The 25237-nt window shown below is 42.4% G+C and overlaps 2 protein-coding genes across 6 annotated transcripts in view; one reads left to right on the top strand and one right to left on the bottom strand.

The window, feature by feature from the left end:
- Nucleotides 1–25237, top strand: part of HENMT1 (HEN methyltransferase 1) — a 59589-nt gene that overhangs the window by 6550 nt on the left and 27802 nt on the right. For 4 of the 5 annotated variants that reach the window (XM_027591117.2, XM_027590850.2, XM_027591034.2 and 1 more), the window contains exons 5-7: nt 1742–1921; nt 2788–2977; nt 3815–4245. In XM_027591117.2, the coding sequence (XP_027446918.2) occupies nt 1742–1921; nt 2788–2977; nt 3815–4245 (801 nt within the window). Of the gene's footprint in view, nt 1–1741; nt 1922–2787; nt 2978–3814; nt 4246–9550; nt 9650–25237 lie in introns of those variants that run through there. The other variant, XM_027590907.2, reaches the window with a different exon arrangement.
- Nucleotides 14313–25237, bottom strand: part of FAM102B (family with sequence similarity 102 member B) — an 88047-nt gene continuing 77122 nt past the window's right edge. The window contains exons 7-11 of the mRNA XM_027591211.1: nt 22840–22935; nt 22512–22701; nt 22289–22416; nt 21441–21510; nt 14313–14912 (exon numbers count right to left, since the gene is read on the bottom strand). Coding sequence (XP_027447012.1) covers nt 14870–14912; nt 21441–21510; nt 22289–22416; nt 22512–22701; nt 22840–22935 — 527 coding nt within the window. The 3' untranslated portion in view covers nt 14313–14869. The remainder of the gene's footprint in view (nt 14913–21440; nt 21511–22288; nt 22417–22511; nt 22702–22839; nt 22936–25237) is intronic.

The raw sequence follows: 25237 nt of genomic DNA, 5'->3' as shown, positions 1-25237 counted from the left end.
AGGATTTTGAGTGCAAGAGACCTCTAGAGCACCAGGAAGAGCATGAGCTGGGTGGAGGGGCAGAGGCAGAGGGAGAAGCAGGCTCCCCGCTGAGCAGGGAGCCCGACAGGACACAGGGCTGGATCCCAGGGACCTGAGCTAAAGGTAGACGCTTAATCATGGAGCCCACCCAGGCGCCCCTACTTTTTAAACACAGTATTTTTGAGCAGGGACGCCTGGATGGCTCAGTTAAGCGTCTGCCTTCGACTCAGGTCATGATCCCAGGGTCCTGGGATGGAGCCCCATATTGGGCTCCTTGCTCAGCAGGGAGCCTGCTTCTCCCTCTGCCGCTCCCCCTGCTTGTGCTCATGCGTCCTTTCTCTGACAAATCTTTATATTTGAGCACAGGTACATTTCTGTGGAATTTAACACATGTAGTTTAATGTAACTTACAGTCAAGGCACAGAACCGTTCCATTAACCCCCAAACAAACTCGGGCTGACCCCTTTGTGGCCACACCTTTCTCTCACCCCCAGCCAGCATCATCCATTTTGCAGCATTGTTTTTGAGAACACTATAAAATTATCTAATTTCTTGGCAGTTTGTTCCTTATTCCTGAGTATTCCTTTGTATGATACGCCACCTTTTCAAGCATTTAAGGCTATTTGGGTTTCCAGTGTGGAGTTATTATGAATAGAACTGATACCATTCATGGAACAGGTTTTACATGAACACAAGTTTCATTTAACCCTGGGAGTGGGATTATTGGTCCCACAGATCATATGATTTTTCTGATTCAGATTTTTGCTCTTTTTTCCTCCATTGTCTTAACGCTTATGCATTGATTTTTTTTCTTCTAATGTGTGAATTTAAAGCAATAAATTTCACTCTAAGTGCATTATAGCTCTAACTATACATGTTTTGATGTGTAGTATTTGCACTGATACTGCAAAGAAGCCAAATTGAAGCTCCTGAGTCATTTACCTATGTGTGTTCCTCTTACTGGTCTGAACGGTTATGTTGCCCTCCCATCACCATCCTGCTGAGCTGTAGTGGTTATGGGGAGATGTATGTGCACATTTGCCCTAAAAATCATGTCAGTTGTGTCTTTAGAAACTTTTTTCGGGGCGCTTGGGTGGCTCGGTCGTTAAGCATCTGCCTTCGGCTCAGGTCATGCGAGCCCCATGTCGGGCTCCCTGCTCGGCGGGGAGCCTGCTTCTCCCTCTCCCACTCCCCCTGCTTGTGTTCCCTCTCTTGCTCGCTCTCTCTCTGTCAAATAAATAAAGATCTTAAAAAAAAAAAACCCACAACATTTTTCAGGCATATACTCTGTGTCAAATTGCTTCTCCTGTTCCTCTTTAAGGCAAAGATAAAAGTGGATTAGATTAACATATAGCATCAGGATAGAAATGGCTCACTGGGTCTAGTGGACGCCTGTACTGGGGCAGTTGTTCTGGTCCTTGGATGTGGGTGAGAATCTACTGGGATCTGATGCTGAAACCCACAACTTTTGTGAGGCATGTGTTCTAGTCTCATAGCACTGCACGCCTCCTGGGGAGCTTATACTTATGCTCATACTTTTTAGTTACCAACAACGAGGCCCAGAGAGCCCTGAAAGAGGGGGCAACGTGGTCCAAGGGCAGGGTGAGTATTTAGGTCATGTAAGTACCGTTTTAAAGATTCAGAAGGGATAAATGTAGAGATTGTTTTGCTAAATCAACTAGGAAAATAATTGCATTGTCTTTCCCATTGACCATTTCAGGATAGAACACTTAGATTCTGAAGATCTGGCCAAGTTTCCTGAAGTCGTATTTGGGTACTTTTCTCCGGGTATGGTTGTCATCAGCACACCAAACTCTGAATTCAATCCCCTGTTTCCAGCATCAACCTTTAGAGATCCAGATCACAGATTTGAGTGGAACAGAACGCAGTTTCAGACGTGGTGAGTTCATAAATGTTTTTGTGAATTTTGTGGTGGGGTTGAGGGGGTGGGGGGAGATTACCCCACAGGAAGTCAGTCTTGATACCTGTACATTACTGAAGTTTTTTATCCTAATAAAGTTTCCCAAAATTCAGCTTGGTATTTAATAAAAGGGATCACCATATTTGGGCAAAATAAATGGAAGTTTTTGGTCTCAGGCAGCTAAGCAAAGTGGGGCACCAGGTATCTTCTTTTGTTTTTTTTTAAACATTTTATTTATTTATTTGACAGAGAGAGAGAGCAAGAGCAGGAACACAAGCAGGGGGAGTGGGAGAGGGAGAAGTAGGCTTCCCGCCAAGCAGGGAGCCCGATGTGGGACTCGATCCCAGGACCCTGGGATCATGACCTGAGCTGAAGGCAGACGCTTAACGACTGAGCCACCCAGGCGCCCGGCACCAGGTATCTTCTGATATGATGTCAGGAGTAGGAGTATTGGTGTGGAGATGAAACAAAACAGGAAGGGGGTGTGTATAGGGCAGTGAGGGTGAGCCTTATGCCCTGACACAAGTGTTCCTTGACAGATGGACAGATGGTCATGTTTCTGTCATGATTGCAAACCCAAATAGGAGTTTGTAGCCATTGTGGTCTCCTTTCTCATGCCTACACTCTCTGCTCCATAACTTTCCCTTTCTCCATATTTTTGTGATTACCTGGAAACTTGACTCAGGACCCTAAAGCCCCTCAGAAGTAAGTAAACCCTGTGTGGCATTATGTGTTGCTGTAAGAATTTGCAAGTTGGGAAGCATTTTAGCTCATTGTATTTTCTATTATACTGGAGATTTTTAATTTAACCAAACCTTTCAAAAATGCATTTCTTTTGATTTTAGGGCTTTGGATGTGGCAAAACTGTACAATTACTCTGTAGAGTTCACTGGTGTGGGGGATCCACCAGCAGGAGCTGAGCATGTTGGATACTGTACCCAGATAGGGGTCTTCCAGAAAAACATAGCAAAGGCGACTGAATCGAGCATTTCAGAGCCAGAGGAACACGTTCCAGAGGAACACATTTATGAAGTTGTGAGTATTCTTTGAGGTAGTGACCAGGGTAAGTAAGAAGCACGTGGGTTAGGATGGTGAACTCTGTAGGGGTCCCCACTGTAGAGATAAATGTAAATGAGCTTAGAATCCTTCATGCCCACAACTGCCTTCAGGGTTGGTCTATCTTCTTAGCCCTGGAGACCACCTGGCCTTTTGTCATGTCTCAAAGCACATTACAGAGAAAGATCAGAAGTCCTGGAAAGCCTCCAAGCTGATGTGCCAGTGACCCCCTATTGTAATTTGTTAGGATCAGCAGCACTTCCTCCATAGCGTGGCTCAGGAAATGAGTATTGCAGCTGAACCTCCAAGCTTCTCAGGCCCTTTGGGTTTCAGGAGGTATGGTGAAGAATAAGCACGTTGCCCTCCTAAGCATTTCTCTAATGTCATGTAGGAACATTGAGTTGGTATGAATTGGTGGAAAGCTGGCTTTGATCATTAGAATTTTTTTTTTAAAGATTTTAAAAGATTTTATTTATTTATTTGACAGAGAGAGACACAGAGAGGGAGCACAAGCAGGGGGAGCTGGAGAGGGAGAAGCAGGCTTCCCGCTGAGGAGGGAGCCCCATGCGGGGCTCGATTCCAGGACCCTGGGATCATGGCCTGAGCTGAAGGCAGACGCTTAACGACTGAGCCACCCAGGCGCCCCGATCATTAGAATTTTTAAAGCATATCAGATAGTTAATGACTGTGCTTGTGGCTTGATTCCCATTATATGGTGGCATGCATGGTAGTAGGATTTGATATGTATAGTTAATACACAGTTAATAATGTAAGAAGTTACTAATGAAGTGAAACCTCTTCCAATTTTTCCTTCAGGTTTACACCACGTCATACCCGAGTTTACAGCAAAGCAAATACTTCCGGCTTACTCTGAGTAGTGAGTCGGTCAAAGCAATCGGCTTAATGAAAAGCAGGTTTCTCCGGGGTCTGAGGAAAAGGGAGGGCGATCGAGTGGTACCACTTGGCAGTTGTACCCCACAGTTTGGATTAACAGAAGCTCAAAGGGCCGAAATAGAGCAGTCCCCCAAACCTTACAGTGTGGGAGAGAAGTTCTACGTACCCCTGGAAAGACTCATTATTTATCCGAAGGTGAACCACTTGGTGGCGGGTAGTATGGAGAAGCTGAGAACAATACTTGCTGAGGGACTTCTACTGAATGGAGATCAAAGTGCGGTGCAGGTGGAGTTGGTTGATTACCAAACACAACGCCTCTTTGATGAGCATTTAATCAGCCCTGTGCTGGAGTCGTAAGTTTAGGCAACTTGGTTTTGAATTTCTCTAACCTTGTTTTTCATATGCTTTTTGCAGGGTGGTGGAGAGGGTTCATAATGCGTTTGTTCATGTTTCTGTTAGACCCAGTTGGATGTGACTTTAAACATTCTTAAAGCAAATTGGATTGTCAAAATAAAACCTTTTCCCAGGGAATAAGTTTCAAAAGTTTCTAGGATTCTCTACCTCCTTTGGGCTAAATGCTCACCTGTACTGTAATATTTGCCTAAAACATACAGGAAATAATTGGAGATAAAAGCAGTCTCATCCCTGGCAGCTTACTGGGTGGAATTGGGGTTATTGTACCAGTTGAGAATGAACAGCTTCACCCTGGGGTGGAAACTGGTTTAAATGAGAGACCTGAGTATAGAGGTTAGCTGAGATGCTGACCTCTGCCACTAAAGGGACCTATTCATCTGCCTTCCTGTTCTGATGTACCTCAGGGATGAAGGTGTTTTTGAGTTTGTTTTTTTTTTTAAAGATTTTATTTATTTATTCATGAGAGACAGAGAGAGAGAGAGAGAGAGGCAGAGGGAGAAGCAGGCTCCCAAGGAGCAGGGAGCCCGATGCGGGACTCGATCCCAGGACCCTGGGATCATGACCTGAGCCGAAGGCAGACACTTAACCATCTGAGCCACCCAGGTGCCCTGTTTTTGAGTTTGTTACCACTTGAATATTGCAAATCCTATTCCAAGGAGAAAGAGCAAAGAAAGGGACAGGGCATGTGCTAGCTTTCTGGTAAGGTTGGTTCTACACCACTGTTCTGCTCCTTATTGAGCAGATGGAAGGATCACCTTACCACTTGAAAGCTGGGAGTTGTAGTTTCTTCTGAGCTGATGTGTGCCCAGTTCATGTCCTCCTGGGAAGGAACAAGGAGCGAAGGACCGTTGGCCACTTGCCAGTCTGCCACAGCTGTCATAGCCTCACTAACCAGGGGCAGGCTGGCTGTGGGGTGTTGGTGCCTAGGAAAGGCCTCTTGGGGTCATAGTTCCCAAGTTTTTTTTGAAGGGTTGGTTAATAAGTAGAAAGTGGATTTGAAGAGGAGGGTCGGGAAAGAAGGGACTCAAGAATAGAATCTGATCACATAGTCTCTTGTTAACCAACTCTTCAGTCCCTCCACCCCCACCTTTCTAGACTGATTTTTCCATCTTGAATGCATAGGACCTGTAAGACATACTGTTGCTACACTGCCCCCATCTCCCCAACAAAAGGCCCCTGTCTTTCTAGGCTTCTGCATGACTTCTGCATATGGCTTCCTTCTCATCTGTTAGAGCCAAGGTTTCAAGCCCAAGCCCAAGCCCACTTGGCCTGTTGTCCTCCAGGCTAATTGATTACTTTGTTCAAGCTTCATCCCTTCCTGAGAACCTTTTCATGTGATAGCTCTGGGTGATGGAGCTACTGTGTTTCCCATGTCTCTGGCGACATCAGGATCTACATCCTTTATTTGTCTTCACCCTCTATTTTGATACAGACCTTTGTACATGGAAAGGTTCATTAATGGTCTAAGCCAGGTGTCAGATGTTCTTGTAGAGATAGTAAATCTTTGCAGCTTTGCCAACCACTGAGCTTTCTGGGAATTGAGGTGGAAGAGTGGCCACAGATAAGGTGGATGTGTGTTCCACTAAAATATAGACTAAAGGCAGCTGTTCTTGTCCACAGTTGGCAGTTTGTTCTAAACAAAAAAGCTATGTACACTTACCCTTTAGCAGCATGGAAATGGAGACCATTCTAAAAGGACAAAAGCAATTAGAGACTTTATTGTTGTAAACCCAGCCAAAGCTGGGTTTGCTAGGGGAATTTTTAGCTCACTTCTGTGTCTACTGGGAGAAATAACTGCCTGGAGTTTAAGCACTGAGAAGACTGCCTGGCCCAGAGTAATGTTCCTTCTAAGGTAGCTGTGTTAATCGCAGCAGTGTTAGATAAGGGCTCATCCCCTCATCCAGGCAGCTGGTTCTCATAGCAAGGCATGTTGCAGGTCTAGAAAGTGAACAGTCCTTTAAGGTTGGGACCGAACCATCCAATACCTGATTAAGAAAAGTGGCAACCCTAGGGGCGCCCGGGTGGCTGTCGGCTAAGTGTCTGCCTTCAGCTCAGGTCATGATCCCAGGGTCCTGGGATCGAGCTCCACATGGGGCTCCTTGCTCAGTGGGGAGCTTGCTTTGCCTGCCACTCCCCCTGCTTGTGCTCTGACAGTCTGCCTCTGACAAAATCTTTAGGGTTGCTACTTTTTAGAGTATCTTCTCTGCTTTATATACAAAATGAGTTGTGTAAAGTTCTAGCCAGATTTCAGGTGTCTAAGTGTGGGGACCTACTGAAATAAAGATGAGTCCTCTCCAGCCACTCTTTTTAAAACACCTTGAGGGGCGCCTGGGTGGCTCAGTGGGTTAAGTAAGTGTCTGCCTTCAGCTCCGGTCATGATCCCAGGGTCCTGGGATGGAGTCCTGCATCAGGCTTTTCCCCCACCCCCCCAGCTTGTGCTCTCTCACTCTCACATTTTAAAATATTTTGAGTAAGAACAGCGGGGAGGGAGAAGCAGACCCCTCACCGAGCAGGGAGCCTGACATGGGGCTCGATCCCAGGACGCGGAGATCATGACCTGAGCCGAAGGCAGATGCTTCACCGACTGAGCCACCCAGGCGTCCCAGTCACTGTCCCTGTTCAACTTGCTCTCTGCTCTCCCTTTACTTCACCTCCCAGTGCATTCCCCAGCTCATGTAAAGCCCCCCCCCCCCGCCGGGGGCAGTGTTGGATGGCCACCGCCCCTTCATCCCTACTTTATTTTCCAGCAGCTTCCTGTAAAAGGGGACATGAGGAAATTTTTAAAATTTTGAATCATGCTTTGCTATCAGTAGGTTTCTTTTTCCTCCATGCAGGCTGCATATTAGGCCCTCTCTGGGGGAGATGTTTAAAAGAAGCTTCCCTTTGCTTTCCTGTAGGGGAACTCCTGCCTGTGTATGTGTCCCTTATATGTTAGGTAAAACAAATTTCCTGTTATAAAACCCGTGCTAAATCCTGGTTTGAGAAGCCTTAGGGTGCAGAGACTGGTGAGCAGCAGGAAGTTGACAGCTCTGGCTGAAACTTGATATTAAGGTATTTGATGGTGGTTTCTATCTTATCTCTAGTATCCCTCCAAAACCCAAAAGAACAACCCTGCCAATTAAAAACTAAACTCGTTTTTCTATAATCTAAAAAAAATTGTAAAAGTAAACTTTAAAAATGAAGACAATTCAGAACTATGTAGACACTAAAGTAAGCTTTATAATCTTTATGCTTTTTCCTTACTACCTGCCCCCGACACCATCTTTGGAAACTCCGTGCACTTCATTCAGTGCTTTCTTGAAGAAAGCAGCCCTGCCAACCATTCCTCAGAATTCCAAGGGATTAAAATGTCTATCTTCTGATACCATTTTATATAAATGGTATTGACTTTTTGATGCAGCTTCCTTAACACTAGCAGTGTATTTTATAAATTCATTTCCATCTGTTTGCATTCATTTTAATGATCACTTTTTTCTTGGGGCACCTTGGTGGGTCAGTCAAGCGTCTGCCTTGGGCTCAGGTCATGATCCCAGGGTCCTGGGATCAAGTGCCATATCAGGCTCCCTACTCAGCAGGGAGCCTGCTTCTCCCTCTCCTTCTGCCCCTCCCCCTTGCCTGTGCACTCTCAAATAATTTTTTTTAAAAATTAAAAGTGATCACTTTTTTCTTAAGTTTATGTTAAAAAATGGTGTCTGACAAAGTGTCCCTGCAGTGTTTGTACCCCCTCCCATCTCACTCCTTAGAGACAACAAAGGTTCTTATGTTCACAATAACTGGAATTACAAGTAGATTCCAGTTTTACAAGAACCAGTGCCTTTTTCAGGGGGTGGATTGTTCCTCTAGGAAAACCCTTGGAATGGACTGCAGGGTTTGTAAATAAAGGCCTCAACTTTTAAGATGTCTTTGCTCCAAGGAATTTCACTGCACTGAATGGTAATGAAAAGTGTGGTTGCGTAGGAGAGGCAGTTCTTAAGAGGGAAAAATAGGGCCATAGCCCACCTCCAAGAGTAGGTGTGGAATGTGTGTTACCAGGTATTAGAACACCCCTGGCCCTTGATCTGAATAAAAGTTTGCCTCCAGCTGTTTCCATGGTCTGGAAGCTTCAAGTCCTGACAGCACTGTGGCTTCAAGTTTAGTTTCCATGCCCTGGAGACGGCAGTGACTCTTCACAGCTCCTCCCAACCCTTCCTCCTCTGCTCAACTCTAGTCTCCTCACACATGTCACACCCTGCCGTTGAGCTCTCAGAGGTACTGCTCTCCACCCCGGGGCTCAGTTCTGTCGCTGAGTATCAAGGAGTAATTCCAAGTGAAATTCCCTCAGCTAGATGCCAACAGAAGCACCTTGTTACGCAGGGTCCTGTGTTTGTTTAGCTGCTGACAGGAGGTCAGGGAGGAGCGGTGTGCAAGGTGGAATCTCGAGCCTTACCTTCAAGGATGCCAGGTGGTTTAACCACGGCTAACAGGCTTGCTCTCGGTACAGGATGCCCATCTTCCAGGGGTATCCCGCAACAGGGAACACACGGGTTTTCCCGAGGTCTTGCAAAACAAGCTGGTGGGAGCCAGAGGTCAGAAATTTGTATGGGAGATGTTTCACCTCTTTTGCCACTAGTATTTGAAGACCACGGCATGCCAGGCTCCTTATACAAATCGTTTGGAAGTCACCCGTCAACGCTCGGCCCTTCGCGTGCCGGTCACGTTTTGGGGACTCTTCGCCTGCACTGTTGCCTTCATCTCCTTTTCATCCTCATGGGACTGTGGCTGGAATTAGTCAGATTAAGCTCTGGGCATTTTATGGTCTTCCCCAGAAACGTCACATTGCTCTCTACTCCTGTGCCTTAGCCTTAGCCTTGACCCAGTCAGATTCTTTGCATTTGTTGAAGAGGCTCTGATACTCTACTGCTATCTTTGTCTAGCCTCATCCCTCTGGAAGCCATTTATGCTGACCACCCCGTCCGTTCTAGTAGGAATCCTCACAGAACAGAGTTGACAATCTTTTATTAATTCCACATTAAAGGAAAACAACTTACTTAAGTAGGGTAAAAGTCTCTGATGCTTCCAAATCTTTTTTTGCGAGTATTTCAAATTATGTAAAATTAGTATTGAACAGAGGCACCAGGCAGGCTCAGTCATTAGAGCATGTGACTCGATCTGGGGGTTGTAAGTTCAAGCCCCATGTTCGGCAGAGAGTTTACTTAAAAAAAAATTAGTATTGAAAGTATTTTTCCTTTTGTCTTAATTCCATAGATTACTGGGAATGGGGCAGACACAGGGTCACTTGGGAGAGAGTTGAACTGAATCACTGAAGTTAAATACCACAAGGTGGCACACTTTTCCCACTTAAAGGTAATTGTACTGTGCTTTGAGAACTCCCTGATACAAATAAGCGGCAAAATAACTTGAAGCTTTTTGCAATTATACTTGGAAATAACTGCTAAATGGTTTAAAGATCAGTTTAAGAGAAATGGTTAAGGAGAAATCTCTAGAAGTCAAGTGCATAGGAACGGGGTCTAATGTAATTCAGGCAGGAAGGTCTCTGACATTTTGTTTCCTTGTCATGTGGGGCCAAATGGAATAGATGTCATGGACTCAGGGAGTGTCCAAATGGTAGCCTTTTCTGTTTGCTTCCTAAAGTTTTGTTACATTTTGTGTGATGTGGGATGGATTAACACCACCAAATATTTCCTATCATGCAGACAAAGATTTGTCCATACCAGGTATGTGATATGTAGGTGCAGGAATGAAGGACTAAAATGTGGTGAGGGAGGAAGGAGAGAAAAACACCGGGTGTTGGGGAAAGGCTGGGCCTGGGAACTCCATGCCTGAGATGTGGGCAAGGGAGTATGAGGGCAGATCAGAGGGCCTTGCCGGCTTCTGCTGTGATCTGGCACCATGATCCCCATCCCACAGGGTCTTGCTGCTTAGCGCACATAATCTTTCCTCATCTGCATGGCAATCTGCAGAGAGAGAGATGTGGGTTCAAACCCATAGTGAACCATTGCTCTTTACATGGCTATTGTCATTTGAGTATCAGCAAAGGGAACGTGCTGGCGCTGTTCCCCTGTGAGGACTTAGTCAAAGGGAGGAATAGTCTGTGGACAGTGGTGGCACTGAGCATCATTTCCATGAGGATCTTACCCTCTAATGGTGGCCTGTTTATTGACCATCTTCTATGTGTCTAGCACTAAGAATGAAGGTATGTATGTAGATGCTGCACAAAGGCCAATTTTGGCCCAATAGGAGTGCTTACTGTGGTATATTCCTAATAGTTCATGGGTTCTTGCTCCTAACCCAGAAGAGTCAGTGATAGTATTATGTCCACCCTCAATTAGAAACAGGTTCAGAAGGGAGCTTGAATTCGGACTCAGGTCTGTCTTACTCTAGAGCCCATGCCCCCCCCTGCGCCCCCCCCCCCCCCCCCCCCCACTGCAGGGTGAAGCTCAGAGTTCAAAAGAAGGGTCTTTCCCTGGAGGATTCAAGTCTGTGGTGCACCACCTGGTAATAAATGAGGGGAACCATCAGGGAGAACGTATACTGATCCTTTTACTTCTGTTCTCTTACCTTGGCAAGAATCTGACCGATTTCTGACAGAATCTTAACTGACATTTTAAAGTATACACATTGTAAAGTTTAAGATGATTTTTATTGAACAGATAAAAGATTCACCTTTACATTATTAGAAATACAATAAATTTTTTTTGGTAAAAATTTCCTGGATTTATAGTTGTACAGTCAAATATATAAATATGAAGGTCATTTTCCAAGTATTAGAACAATACTAATGGAATCACTTCCATAACAATTTTTTCTCCATAAACATTTACATGATTACCCACAAGTTGTATCAACTTCCAGAATAAGATGTATTTCCAAAAAACAAACAATATCAATATATCCTAAGTATTCCTCTGCATGGGATTTGGTCAATGAATATCAGCAAGAGAATTTTGTTATATATATATATAAGATGAACATAAACATTTGTAAATGCAGACTATGTTGTCGTTGTAAATAAAAAATTTTGCCAGCTTTGTCATAGGGAGTAGAGACCACCCACATGACTATTTAAAATATACTGTGTATATATTCTCTTATGAAAAATGATATATCTAAGGTAATAAGGCCTTTATTTCCAGAGTAGTCTTTAAACTTATTTCATCCTTTATATTTTTAGACTTTATATTCTTAAACATCTGAGCTATTAAAATTATGCATAGTACCTAAGCCAACACAGAAAGGGGCATTAATAATTTCAGTTACAGTACTTGAATATATTCACATGACGTACCATCTAAGAGAACTGACCAAGTATAATTTCTGAACTGTCCCAGTTAGACCTGTTGAAATAAAATGCAACCCCATCATATAAGCCCAGTCTCTTTTAAGCACTATTATATGATTATGTAAGTATTACGTAGACTAACACTTCAGAGCACTTAAATATTTAATACTGTCAGCTTGAGTCTGCAAAGTGGTCTAGTTGGCGTGGCAGTCTCAGTCTAAAATTACTTCTGGATGTCTTATGTTTTGGTTGGAGGTTAGCTGAAGATTTGTTTTCCTTCTAGTAACAAATAGGCTAAGTGGTGGACCTTGATGGCTCACAGTTTTCCTGCAAAAGCAAAACAAAACGGAGGAATCTAGTTTGGATATCATTGCTCTGATGGTATTTTCCTGTAATGGGATGGTGGGCTTTAGGATTCTTGGTCGAGACTTTCTCAGATTTTAAAGTACTAATCCACAACAGTTGCTGAGTATGGAAGGCTTCCACACCTCAAAGGGGAGTCAACCATCAAAATGCAAACTGATGGCCCAGGGCTGCTCTGCCCCTGCTACGCGACATCCTCTCTGGTCTCAGTTACCAGCTTGAGTCACAGGAAGTGGGCTTCTGACTGGCCTCTGTATTTCCCCCAAACAGGGTATTTAAGACTTCCTTTTCTGACCACAAATAAATAGCTTTAATATACCATTAATCTTTCTCTAGGATAGGATTAGACAAAGACAATGTTATACATTTGCAAATTCTCCAAGACTGGGTGATTTGAAATTTGACTTTAAAGACCAATTTATTAAGATCTAATTTTTCAAATCCAATTTTCTCAATTCCAAATGGAACCAAAAGTGCACTTGGTATTTAAAAAGCAACACTACATGAAAAACTAATGATGTACTGTATGGTGACTAACATAACATAATTAAAAAAATAAAAAAAAATAAAAATTCTCAAATTAAAAAAAATAAAAAGCAGTTTTTAAAAATAGCTACATCTTTAAGATATGGCTACACAGTACATGCTCTAAGAAAAACCAGAAAAGCCAGGCAGACATTTAAACAAACTTTAACAAATATTTCCAGGGGACTGTAAATAAATGTGATTGCAAAGTATGCCCACCAATGCCACACAAAATAAAAGGAATCCAGACTTGTGCTGACTTTTCCCTCATCAATGTTTCTATTAAAATGATTTCCTACTACATAAATCAAGATGTATCTGGTGGTTGCTAAAATTATAGAGGGCATGATTTTTATGCTTTTCAAGATCTCCACATTTTTAAAAAAATAATTCTGTATCTTTTTAAATGCTGACAGCCAGTCTTGTATAAAGGTACCAGGAGGCCGAGGGCAGGCAGGGATAAGATGGGCAATGCCTGGATTACAGGACCTTTCACATATCTGAAGAATGTCCTCACTGAACCTTGCTTATAATTGATAGCTTTTATCATTTTCAAAATGGCAAAATCATTTGCAGAAGTGCCAATAAAAAATATAGCCTAGAAATATTTTGAAAATAGAAAAATATGTTCTTAAAACATGTCATAAATATCTGTAAACACTAGTTTCATATCTCTATTAAAAACTTTGACCCCCCCCCCCCAATAACATATAATGGATGGATCAGCTCACTGTTAATCACAGAGAGCAAGCAAGTCTTTACCACTTAAGCTAATGGTTTTTTCCTTGGTTAGATTAAAATGGTCAGGTCAATTTTTTTCCTTTGTCAAAACTTTGACTCAAACTCTATCAACATTCAAAAGATTCTAAAATGGGGTTTTACTTTTTTAAAAATATCTATTTGCAGTAGAACTGGATTAATTTAGAATACCTAAGCTTTGGAATGTTAAAAAATCTAAAACCCTAACGAACTACTCAAAATTTTTCCAAATCTCTACATTTGGACATTGAAATATCTTCTTAATGTATTTTCCCCTTACTTTGCCAACACAAAAATACCTAGACCAAAGTTATTCTAACGTATTGTGTTTTTATCTGCACACGGTTTTGAATGTAAGGACTGGGAATTACTGGTTCTATAGAATCTGCATTTTTCTTCAGTGACTGAGTGACTCCAAGAACATTAAAACTTGTCATGTAAGACCAGAAAAACTTCCCACCTGATGAAAAGATGGTCTATCTGCTGAGCTTGTTAAACTGGATCCAGATCAGATATTCTTACTTTTAAAGCTATATTGGATTATGTTATAGTCTACTGTCTCAAAACAACTACTGTTACAGTAAAGGAAAAAACACAGTATCCTATTGTGCAGAGTTTAAAATAGAAAACCACGAGTCCATGTCAGTAATGTCAAGCAGCTGTCCCCTGTCTTATCTGCCACCTCCTTGGAATAATTTTCAGTTTCAGATATAAGTCTGAACTTACACAGAAAAGGCCACTGTTTCTGATCATGCTACAATTTTCCTCCTGTTCTGAATTCTGACTCCTGAAACCAGCAGATATTACTCAGTTAGAACAGCTCTTAAGGTGCCTTATGGGAGCTTAACCTATTAAATATTAAACTTAGCGTGAATCTCATCTATAGTGCTAGTAGGAGTTCTGCAGCTCATCTAACGTTAACTAGTAACAATACGTGTTGCAAAATAATGGCAGGCATTACACTCATTCACCTATCTCAGACTTAAACACATTCCATTTGTGACAGATATGGTGAGAATTAAGCATTCTACACGTTTAAATTGTAGTATAACATTTTCCCCCAAACATGAACACCCAAACTTTGTATCAATTATTTAATCAAGAAAAGTTACTAAACAGTACAATACTATAGGTAGGGTGGAATCTGGGAGATTTCCTTAAGAGGTTATAACTATCTTGATAGAATTTATAGGGTCCACATGATTCACTTATTACCTCCCAAACATTAAAATGAAATAATTAGAGCCCAAACCTGCTGAGCGCCTCTACTACAGACTTTATACTTCAGCACGGAGCTATACTCAGATGTATAGTGTTGCTTTCCCCACCTGGATGTTTGGAAAGAAAAAGCAGGCTTTTCATTATCCTATGCAGTGACCGCGGAAGCCGTCTGCGGCTAGCGACAGGTGGCCCAGCACCTGGATGCTACAGTTCTGATGTTCCCTTTTCGTGGGTGGGACAGGGCAGTGGTGGGCACTTTCCGAGAAGAAATCGGTGTTGGCTTTCCTCTTAATAGAGGACCGTGCTTCATTTGTAAAATACGCTCATTTTCTCCTAAGTGCTTGAACGAAGTGCCTCGACGGCTTGACTGCCCACGTCTCAACCCCCGGGGAAGCTTCAGTTCACCAGCTTGACTTCTAGCGTTTGATCACAACTTGTTCATAAGCTCCGGACCCCACCCTACAACAGGAGGGGGAAAAAAAAAAACACTTCAAGATCTTGAGCTGTAATGCTTAACACTGTTCTGGTTAAGCTTGCCCTCAAAGAGATAGTGCATTAGGCATTTTCTGCTAGATTTAATTTCCACACGGTTTAAAGAGATCACAGATAGAAAATACTTGAAATATTAAATGTTTATCATCAATATGTTGGATTAGTCGAGTCACACTTATTCCTACAATAATCTAGTATTGTTCCTAAATCTTTAACGTGTGGCAAGAAATGTTTTCTTGAAACCTGTTTATATGTAAATCCTAAAAAATCAATCTCATCCAAGAGTATATATTGACTGGCAATTTACCCAGGCCTTGCAGTTAATGGGTGATTGTTTTTAGCGTGTGGTGTCTTAATGTACCTTTCTAGAAAGTACAAGAATTCTTTTAGTCAGCGTGCCAATGTCTTCATTTTTTTTTTTTTTTAAAGATTTCATGTATTTGAGAGAGAGAGCGAGCGAGAGAGCGCATGAGCAGAGGGAGGGGCAGAGGAAGAGGGAGAAGCAGACTCCCCGCGGAGCAGGGAGCCTGATGCGGGGCTTGATCCCAGGACCCTGGGATCATGACCTGAGCCCAAGGTGGACACTTAACAGACTGAGCCACCCAGGTGCCCCATGCCACTGTCTTTATATGTAGTCAGTAATGTAAATTATACCGGTGTAATACAGATTTAAAGTGAAGTGGTTTTTTTTAAAGATTTATTTATTAGAGAGATGGTATGAAAGCAGGGGGAGAGAAAGAAAGAGAGAAACAGACTTCTGTTGAGCGTGGAGGCTTGATCCCACAACCTTGAGATCGTGACCTGAGCCGAAATCAAGAGTTGGACGTTTAACCAACTGAGCCACCCAGGTGCCCCTAAAGTGAAGTGATCTTGAAGAGGGGTTTATTTCTTCATTAGCTTGGTTTGGCATACTGCTGGTTGTCCCCCTAAATCTATCCTCTCCTTCTTCATGGTTCTGGCTACAGGCTGTACAGGCTTCTCAGCTAGAGGCCACAATTCCTAAACTCCTTTGTTGACAGGTGTTGGCATGTGACTTAGTCCCTCCCCCCCCCCACCTCCATGGAACATGAATGGGGATGTGTCAACTCTGTCTCACTTGCTTAAAGAGAAATTGTTTGCTCTGGACTGGTAGCCATCCAAATTTGACAACAGGTAGGGAATATGGTGAAGGGCAAAATGGAGGCGCCTTGGGTCAGTGAATCACCTTCCGAGGCAAAGCTGTCTCGTCAGCCTGGCCACCCTATTTCTGGTTCTCTTTGTTATAGCAGCTTAGCCTTTGTCCTGATATTCCAGGCACTGACTGACCTCTATTAATGAAATATGGAGAATACTAAAAACTTAAAATTTGCAAGCTTTGTGACTAAAACATATTTAAATGAAGTAATGGCCTCATCAACAGAAGGTCTGTTATTGCTGATGCACCTAGTACCTTGGCCCTAGGTTATAATGGAATGAACACACCTGTTCCCTCTATCGTTTCTTCATCTGGGAGGATAAAGGTTTTCTACATGTCTATAAAAGCACAGTGCCTTTTTGATGGCAGCTGGGTTTATTTTTAGGTGAGGATCCTTGAGCCCTCCTGAGTAAGCAGGAGGGGATGGTATTATTGCTTGAAGTTATCACCAGTACCCATCTCCTCCTGTGTCAAGACGCCAGGGGCTACACTACTTGACCATTTCACACTCTTGAGTATGCCCAAGATTAGTAAGACCAGAAGCAACCACCATGACTGGTCTCTTCCCAGATGGAATTTTAAGAGGAAATTCTAAAAAATGGGAGTAATGTACTGGTTACCAGCCCACTGTGGACTGAAATGGACTTTTCAGTTGACTGCTCAGAGGCTCCTGTTCTTACAGACTCATTCTGCAGAAGAAACGAGAACATTCATAACACCAGTGAACATTCATGCACAGCTACAGACAATCAGAATTTGAAGGGACCTTGCTGAGCACCGCCCCTGCACAGAGGCCCTAAAATGGTTCTACTCTGGCAATGATGGAGTAACAGGAACCGGACTTTCCCTCCTGCTTTAAATAACTAGAACATTTTTACAGCACATGTAAAACAACAGTTTTACACACTGGACAACAGGCAGTACAGGACTGGTTCTGAGAGAAGGGAAATCAATGAAGAAAGCCCAAAGCGGTTTCCTTCAGGGTCCTTCCAGCCTGCAGTGCAGGGAGAACCCCAACACAGCCAGGTGGTCTTTCTGAGTGCGGGGCGGGGGTCACTCTTTCTGAGCTCAGGGAGGCTGGGGGCTAGAATCTGTAGGTGAGGAAAACAGAAGGAGGGGCAGGTAAAAATAATGGCTGGAGAATTTCCAAACTTGAGGAAAACTGTAAACCACAGATCCAAGAAGCTTCATGGACCCCAAGCAAAATAAACACAAAAAGAAACACTCCAAGGCACATCATAACCAAACTGCTAATAACCAGTGATAAAATCTAAAAATGGCCAGAGATGAAAGATCACAGAGAGGAACAAAAGCAAATGAAAGCACTTTCTGTCAGAAACTAAATGTCTCAAAGGCAAGCAAGGAGGTGCAACCCTGCAACCTCTGTAGGCATCCCTGAGCTGGTCAGGCTGTACCACTAGGCTTCAGAGGGGTTACTGGGGGTATTCCTCCCCAAGTCTCGATTGCTTATTGCTCTGTTCCTTCATTCTCATGGGTTCACTTTCCTAACTAGGTATGTATGGTTCTTGTGCCTCTTCAGTGCCGGAGTAAATGATTCTAGTTTCATCTTGTGCTGCCAGTTTCTCTCTCAGAATAGATCTGATGCTAACACATTCGTGTGTCCTCATCACACCAACTAGTGATGGAGAGCCTACGTATACAAGTATTATGCTGGGTACTTCAAATAACTCTGCAAGAGAGACCTTTAATTAGTGCATATTAAGTACTTGAGTGTTTAACTGCATGCCAGGTTTTGTTTTAGCCATTTACATGTCTTACCTCACTTAATTTAAGCCTTATAATGCTTATGAGGTGGGATCCTTTATCATCACTATTTTGTAGTTTAGGAGACTGAGGCAGAGAGAAGTGGGGTGACTTACTGAAGACACACAGCTGATACTTGGTGGAGCTTGGGACCGAACCCAGGGAGCCCAACTCCAGAGCCTGTGTCGTTAACCCCAGCGATATGTCTTTTTGGTGGCAAGTAAGAGATGTAATTTGTCAGGATTATAGCCAAGCTGGGTTATGATGGCTAAGCCAGGAATGAAATCTATGTCTGACTGCATGGCACATTCTCTTCTCACCATAATACACTATCTCTAACATTTCTCAGCCTTTCTGTGGCATGTGACATCTACTTCAACCCCTAATTATAATGTTAGGCTTTCATGCATTGGGTGATGATTCTTCTAACATTCATTTGGAAAGGGGGTGGGACTCAAAACTATGAATGCTTTTATATCCTAAGTTCTAGATTATCTCTCAAATAGAAATTATTTTTCTTTCCTCGGAGTAACAACAATATATACAACCAGCATATACTGAGAGCTGTCCATGTGTTAACTGTGTTAAATACTTTACATTAGTTATCTAATTTAATCCTCAGTAAAATCCTATGAGTTAGGTAATATTTATCACTCCCATTTTTCAGGTGAGGAAAATAAGCCTTACAGAGGTTAATAACATCAGTAAAGCAGATAGGGGTGGGAAGTCTGACTTGGACCCTGAGCAGTCTGAAATGAGAGTAGAGATAACTTGTGCCTTTGAGCATTTACTATTTTGGTTCCTTTTGGTTGGAACTGTATTGTTTGTGTTTCTTCTACCTAAATTGATAATTGCTAGAGCTTACTCAGTATATTATGTCATTTACTCTTGACATCAATCCCATGATTACCCCCGCTTTTCAACAGGGGTAACTAAAATTCCATTGAGATTAAAAGATTTACTGAGGCCCCAAAAGTGGTCTGGCTAGGATATAACCCAAACTCTTTAACTCAAAAACACATGTTCTCTTGACCGTACTTATCACTGTCCTCATAGATGCCTCTCCTAGTCTCTCCTTGCTCCAATCTCCCCCGCCCACCCATCCAACCCGCTCAAATTATGACTAGTTTTCTAAAATGCCCGTCTGATAGATCACTTTCCTGCAAAGAATGATCAAACTGTACACATGATAAAAAAAGATAATAAACTCTTTGCTATGGTGATAGAGGCCATTTACAACCTGGCTTTGAGATTGTTGCCAACCTCATGTCCCACAGCCTCCTTCCCATGACTCCTCTTCAGGAGTACCTGTTCACTGGCAACTCCCTAAGTAGGTCAGGTTATTCACAAGCCAGCAAGGTCTGATAGTTAGCCACCACAAATGTGTTTGTGTTCAGACTCAAAGAGACAGGAGTTTGAATCCTGGTTTTATCACTTACTAGTTTTAAGGCTTTGGGCAAATTTCTTTGACCTCTTCGTTTTCTCTTTTTACAAACTAATAACAGTACCTTGTGAGTACTGAAAGAGATAATGTAAGAACTGAATGAAACATATATATGTGCCTGGTACATAAATAAGTGCTCAGTGTTACCTGTAATTATTATATATTTACTGTTATATAATGATATAATTGTTATACCTACAAGCTCATTCTATTTGAACCGATTACCAGGAATATTTGTCTTCCTCATATCCACCTGTTAACCTCATTTACCTCTTAATTCTCTCCAAGACTCTTTATAGGTGTCAACTTTCTAGGAGGTTTTCTCTGAGTGAGGTCCTATCTTGTTCTCTCAGTTTCCTCTACTTCTCTATATTATAGTACTTACTATACTGCTATAAATTTTAGTTTGTCTATCTCACCTGCTACAAAGAGACAGAGAATAAATATTTTAGGCTTCGTGGGCCATTGTGATCTCTACATACTACTCAACTCTGCTACGGGAGCATCAAAGCAGCCATCGGTAAAACATAAATAGGTGTTGTTGTATTCCAATAAAATTATTTCTACAAAACTAGGCAGTGAGCCAACTTGGCTCACAGGCTGTAATTTGCCAACCCATGTGCTAGGAACATAAGCTAGCTGAGGGTGAGCTGGGTCTTTCTGCTTTGCATCCTTACCCATGACTTGGCCTAATAAATAGTTACTGAATTTAATGAATGGGTAAGTCAGTGAGAGGTAACGAAAACTATAAATTGTGCTTACATCCTCTAAAATCCCCAGTTCAAATGAACCATCTCCTCATAGTCTCTTTGTATGTCCCTCTCTTACCTACCCATCACATCTGATTGTAGGTATTTACTGTTACCCTTCGTATCTTTTGGACCCTGCGATGTGCTGGACACATAGGAGGTACTCAATAAGACCAGTACTGGTGGAACAAATGAATGAGACATTCTTTGAGGTTGTGAGCATTAGAGAATAAAATAACTGTCTTGGACCAAGGAGGGCTCCCTAACCAACTCTGACTTATCCTGGAACTCTACATAAATATTATGTGGAAATACTGAGTATCGGGGGTGCACGTCAGGGCAGAGATCAGAATTCCTCAAGTGTTCTGAGCATCAGGGCTCATGACTATTTGCTGCAGGGCTGGGAAACTGAATGGTAAGTCTGGCAGGTACCTTTTCTTCATCTGAATCTGAGTAACTCCCAAAATCATGTTTGTTTTTTCTGAGCTGTTCTTAGTATGTAGATTAGACTCTTGTAGGGTGGAGAAGAGGGGAGTACAAAAAAGGTTAATACTAAGTGTTTGCTGCTGAGTGGCTGTGTAACTGCTCACAACAGACAAGATCACTGACTGAAAGGTAATTCTGCTTTGCTCTTTCTAAAATATCAGACTAAGAACTTTTTTTTTTTTTTTTAAAGATTTTACTTACTTGTCAGAGAGCAAGAGAGGACAAGTATAAAAGCAGGGGGAGCAGCAGAGGGAGAGGGGGAAGCAGGCTCCCCGAAGAGCAGGGAGCCCGATGTGGGAGTTGATCCCAGGATCCTGGGATCGTGACCCGAGCCGAAGGCAGATGCTTAACCAACTGAGCCACCCAGGTGCCCCCTAAGAACTCTTTCCTAAACATCCCTTTTTAATTGCATCTTGCCCAATGCTCCTCTGGTCCTCTACTAATACCTTCTAAAAACACACTTAAGAAAATCAACAAATAGGGGCGCCTGGGTGGCTCAGTCGTTAAGCATCTGCCTTCGGCTCAGGTCATGATCTCAGGGTCCTAGGATTGAGCCCCTCATCGGGCTCCCTGCTGGTCAGGAAGCCTGCTTCTCTCTCTCCCACTCCCCCTGCTTGTGTTCCCTCTCTCGCTGTGTCTCTCTCTGTCAAATAAATAAATAAATCTTAAAAAAAAAGAGAAGAAAATCAACAAATAAACTTATAATTTCAAACATACTCAAGGAAAACTCAGCTGTAATTCTTCTCATGGAATCACTGTATGTGTTTTCTAGCCTCAGTTTAATACAAACTTTGTACCCTTCATCTTCCACTCAAGAACATTTAAAAGAAAACGGCAGTGTATTCTTTATTTAATAAGAGACTGTCTGGACTACATACCTATTTGGAAGATGATGGCTGCCGAAGGTGGTACTTCCCCCAGGACCCACAAATAACCTCAGGCCTTCTTCTGCAATTCACATTTAAAATACTTGTTATAGGTACACTTACTAGATTGTCATCAAATAATATTCCTATTGTACTCAATTCATATTTTATGTTTCAGAAAGTTTTATTAAAGAAATAAAAAACTTAAAAAGCTGCACGCATGTTTTCAAACAGGCAATTTAGAAGATATCCTCATAGTTATTTCTCAACTTCCCTAAAGCTATTTTTCCTTAAAACTGAGTAAAGAAGACATCTCTTCCTATAAATTTCCACAAGTAAATTTTTACAACCAGTTACGTAGTGAAACTAAGTCCATTGTTAACTGCTCTCTATTCACACCAGCATGGATAATTACACCTTTCAAACTGGTGGCATGTAAATTTCCAGCCTCAGTGAAAATGCTGAGGAAGGAATAAAAGATTCTATTATTCGCTATCATCTCAAGATCACCACCCAACCCTCCAAATTACACTGATGTGAAGTACTAGTGTCCAGTTATGTCAAAACAGATGTAGACATTGGCCATAAGGTATATAAACACGGTGGACGTTGAGGCATACACAATAAAACCTCTCTTCAAAATTGATGTTTTTAAACTCAAGTTCATTCTTCTCCCAATTTAATATTCATTCCTGGAAATAAATGAGCTACAAAGTTATCTTCAGATTTTCATGGGCAATGAAATTCATTTTACCGACATGCAACAGTCAGGGTGATGTAAGGACCCTTTCCGGTTGAGCACATGGACTACACGGACCTGGGTTGCAGACATCTATGCACATTTAATATTACCCATATACCTTCGGCACTGGAATCTAGGCTGAAGTCTTGACTCTGTAGTATTTTCTCCACAATATCATCTGCATCCACTCTGGTGTCATCAACTCGCTTCAGCTGAGATTCTACAGAATCTTGCTTCACTGGGCATCTTGGAAAATAATTAAAAAAAAATTTTCCCCTCCTTTTTCTTATGAGAACAACGTTATTTTTTTCTCCCCATTTAAGCACAGACTGAAAGGATACCTGGTGAGCATTTCCGAAGCGGTATCTTCTTTGCCGGCTGGATCAAGGTTTGTTTCGGCTATTTTTGGCTCAATTTCATCACACGGCTCTAGAATGCTTTCAATTCCCGTTGATGTGCTTCCCACTGAGGTGTTTCTCCTGTGACAGAGCTCAGAAAAACTGGATGACCGGGAGTGGCACGAGCTATACCCTGTCAGAGAAAAGCGCTTTGGATAAAACACTAACATCAAATACACTGCAATCAAGCGTTCTTCTTCCACACCCCAGCAATTTCAATTAATCCTTTAGAGCAATAAATGTCTAAGGAATTCAACCTGTTAGTCTCTACCTGATACTTTTGACTGCTGGCTTGCATAGCTTGATGTTCTAGAATGTCCACAGGCGCCAAGTTCATCTGGAACAGAGGCACTCTTTGCTGAAAGATCTGCAATATGTCATAACACAGTGTTACTATGACTGCCAACAAGTCAATGGTCAATTTGTATTCTCATCTGCAGATTTTGTAAACTGCCAAGTTCATTATCAAGAAAAATTAGTTACAAAGTGAAAGAGACCCTTTTAAATTGGTACAATGTCAACTGCAAGAAATATAAAAAACAGTTTATTGAAGAAATACTTTTTTTTATAAGATTTAACAGCACTCTATCTTGAATAAAACCATTTCAGCTTTGACATTCAGTATTTCTCTAATAAAAATGAGTCGGATGTATTCTTATACTCATAAAATAGCCAGGTCTTTGTGTGCTTTTTGGGGAAATCTTGCTCTCAAAAAATCCATCACAGCAGTAAACTAAAGAGCACGACTTTAATGTTAGTATTGCTAGTGCTAGGCTATAATTTGGGCAAATGTCTGTGATTTAAATCACAGCATGAAATGTAGCAGTGAGAATAAAAGTTCGCAGGAATTGATTATAGTATTCAGTTTCAAAGTAAATGTACAAACCCCCCCCAACAACAAAAAAAACCCCCAAAACCCAAAAAACCCCAAACCAAAAAACCACTCCAGGGTCAAAGCCATTTCTAGCTGTTCCCTGATAATATGCATATTCCAGATGCCAATTATATATTTTCAGAACGAGGTTCCTCAGAATGCAAAACTGTGGCCATTTTCATTAGCGTGAAATATTTGGAAATTAGAACTGTTTTTCACTTAGAGGCAAAAGGAAACCAACTGAGTAACACAGCAATTATAAGCAGCAGTTCTATAAATGATATTGGATGCAGCTGGACCAAGAAATGCTGCCCAACAAGGAGGCTACTGGAGTGACCCGGCCCTTCTGCAAAGGTTTCTCACTTCCGGTCGGGCCACAGGATATGAATCCAAACCAGCATCCCTGGGCCTGCTTTACAGTGGTCCTAAACACAAAAGTGAGCTACAGCAAGATCGAAACCCAAAGTACTGGTTCATATCAGGAATTATATAGGACTAACCTTTTATTCTGAGAGTTGGCTCAGATTTTAATTCATTTATCTATTGGTTTTCAAAATGTATTCATTCAATAATTATTAAGCTCTTACCAAGTCAGGTGCCCAGTAGTATATAAGATAAAGGGAGTACAAAATAAATGCTCAGAGTTTAGAGGTAGAAGTGGTTATAATACAATGTGGCAAGCACTGAGAAAGTGTTACTAAGAGAGCTTGGAAGGATAAGTACATTGAACACTACCTGGTAGTGGGGGCAAGACCCCATAGAGGAGGCTACCTCGAGGTCTTTTTTTAAATTTATTTTTATGTTTTAAATATTTTATTTATTTATTTGACAGAGAGACACAGCAAGAGAGGGAACACAAGCAGGGGGAGTGGGAGAGGGAGAAGCAGGCTTCCCGCTGAGCAGGAAGCCTGATGCGGGGCTCAATCCCAGGACCCTGGGATCATGACCTGAGCCGAAGGCAGACGCTTAACAACTGAGCCACCCAGGCGCCTCCCCCCCTTAAAAAGATTTTATTTATTTATTTGACAGAGAGAGACACAGAGAGGGAACACAAGCAGGGGGAGTGGGAGAGAGAGAAGCAGGCTTCCTGCTGAGTAGGGAGCCTGATCCCAGGATACTGGGATCATGACCTGAGCTGAAGAAGGCAGATGCTTAACAACTGAGCCACCCAGGTGCCCCTACCTCGAGGTCTTTAAGCACGTATAGCAACTCCTCGGCGAGACTTGGTGGGGAAAAGCATGCCTCATTTGCAGAGAGCAGACAGTTTGGTACAGTCAGAATACTGGGTAGTTGGGCAGATATGACTGAAGGGAAAAGAGAGATGAACAGATGCCTGATCGTGAGGGACTTTCTATGGGTTTAAAGAAGGAAATAATTCACTGGCTTTAAGCAAAGCTGTGATGTGACTAATCTACATCTTGGCCACAGGATGGACAGGGCGTGGAGGAGTGAAGGTTTTCACAAGACCCCAGCTGAGAGAGAGGTGGTTAGCAGGCACGAGCGGCAGTACTCGAGTGTGCAAGGATAAGTGAGACAGAAGATGCAGGAGGAAGGGCTGGGAAAACTTGTGCCAGGTGTGGGGACCCTGAAGTGCCTGAGAAGATGCCAGGTCACCATGCAGTGGATGGCTCCTGTGCCCCTGGCCTTACGCTGGAGGTACAAAGACAAGTAAGACCTGATCTGGAGGAACTTGGAGTATGGCTGAGAAACAGAAGCATTTCAGTAGAACAGGGAACATGAAGTGGACCTTCCCAGAAAGCATTTGGAAATGTGCACCTGGAGTTTAGGAGAGAGG

The sequence above is a fragment of the Zalophus californianus genome, chromosome 4 (genome assembly GCF_009762305.2).
Source record: "Zalophus californianus isolate mZalCal1 chromosome 4, mZalCal1.pri.v2, whole genome shotgun sequence".
In the NCBI taxonomy this organism is placed as follows: Eukaryota; Metazoa; Chordata; class Mammalia; order Carnivora; family Otariidae; genus Zalophus; species Zalophus californianus.
The sequence above is the reverse complement of the archived record's forward strand: the minus strand, read 5'-3'. Positions and strand labels throughout refer to the sequence as shown.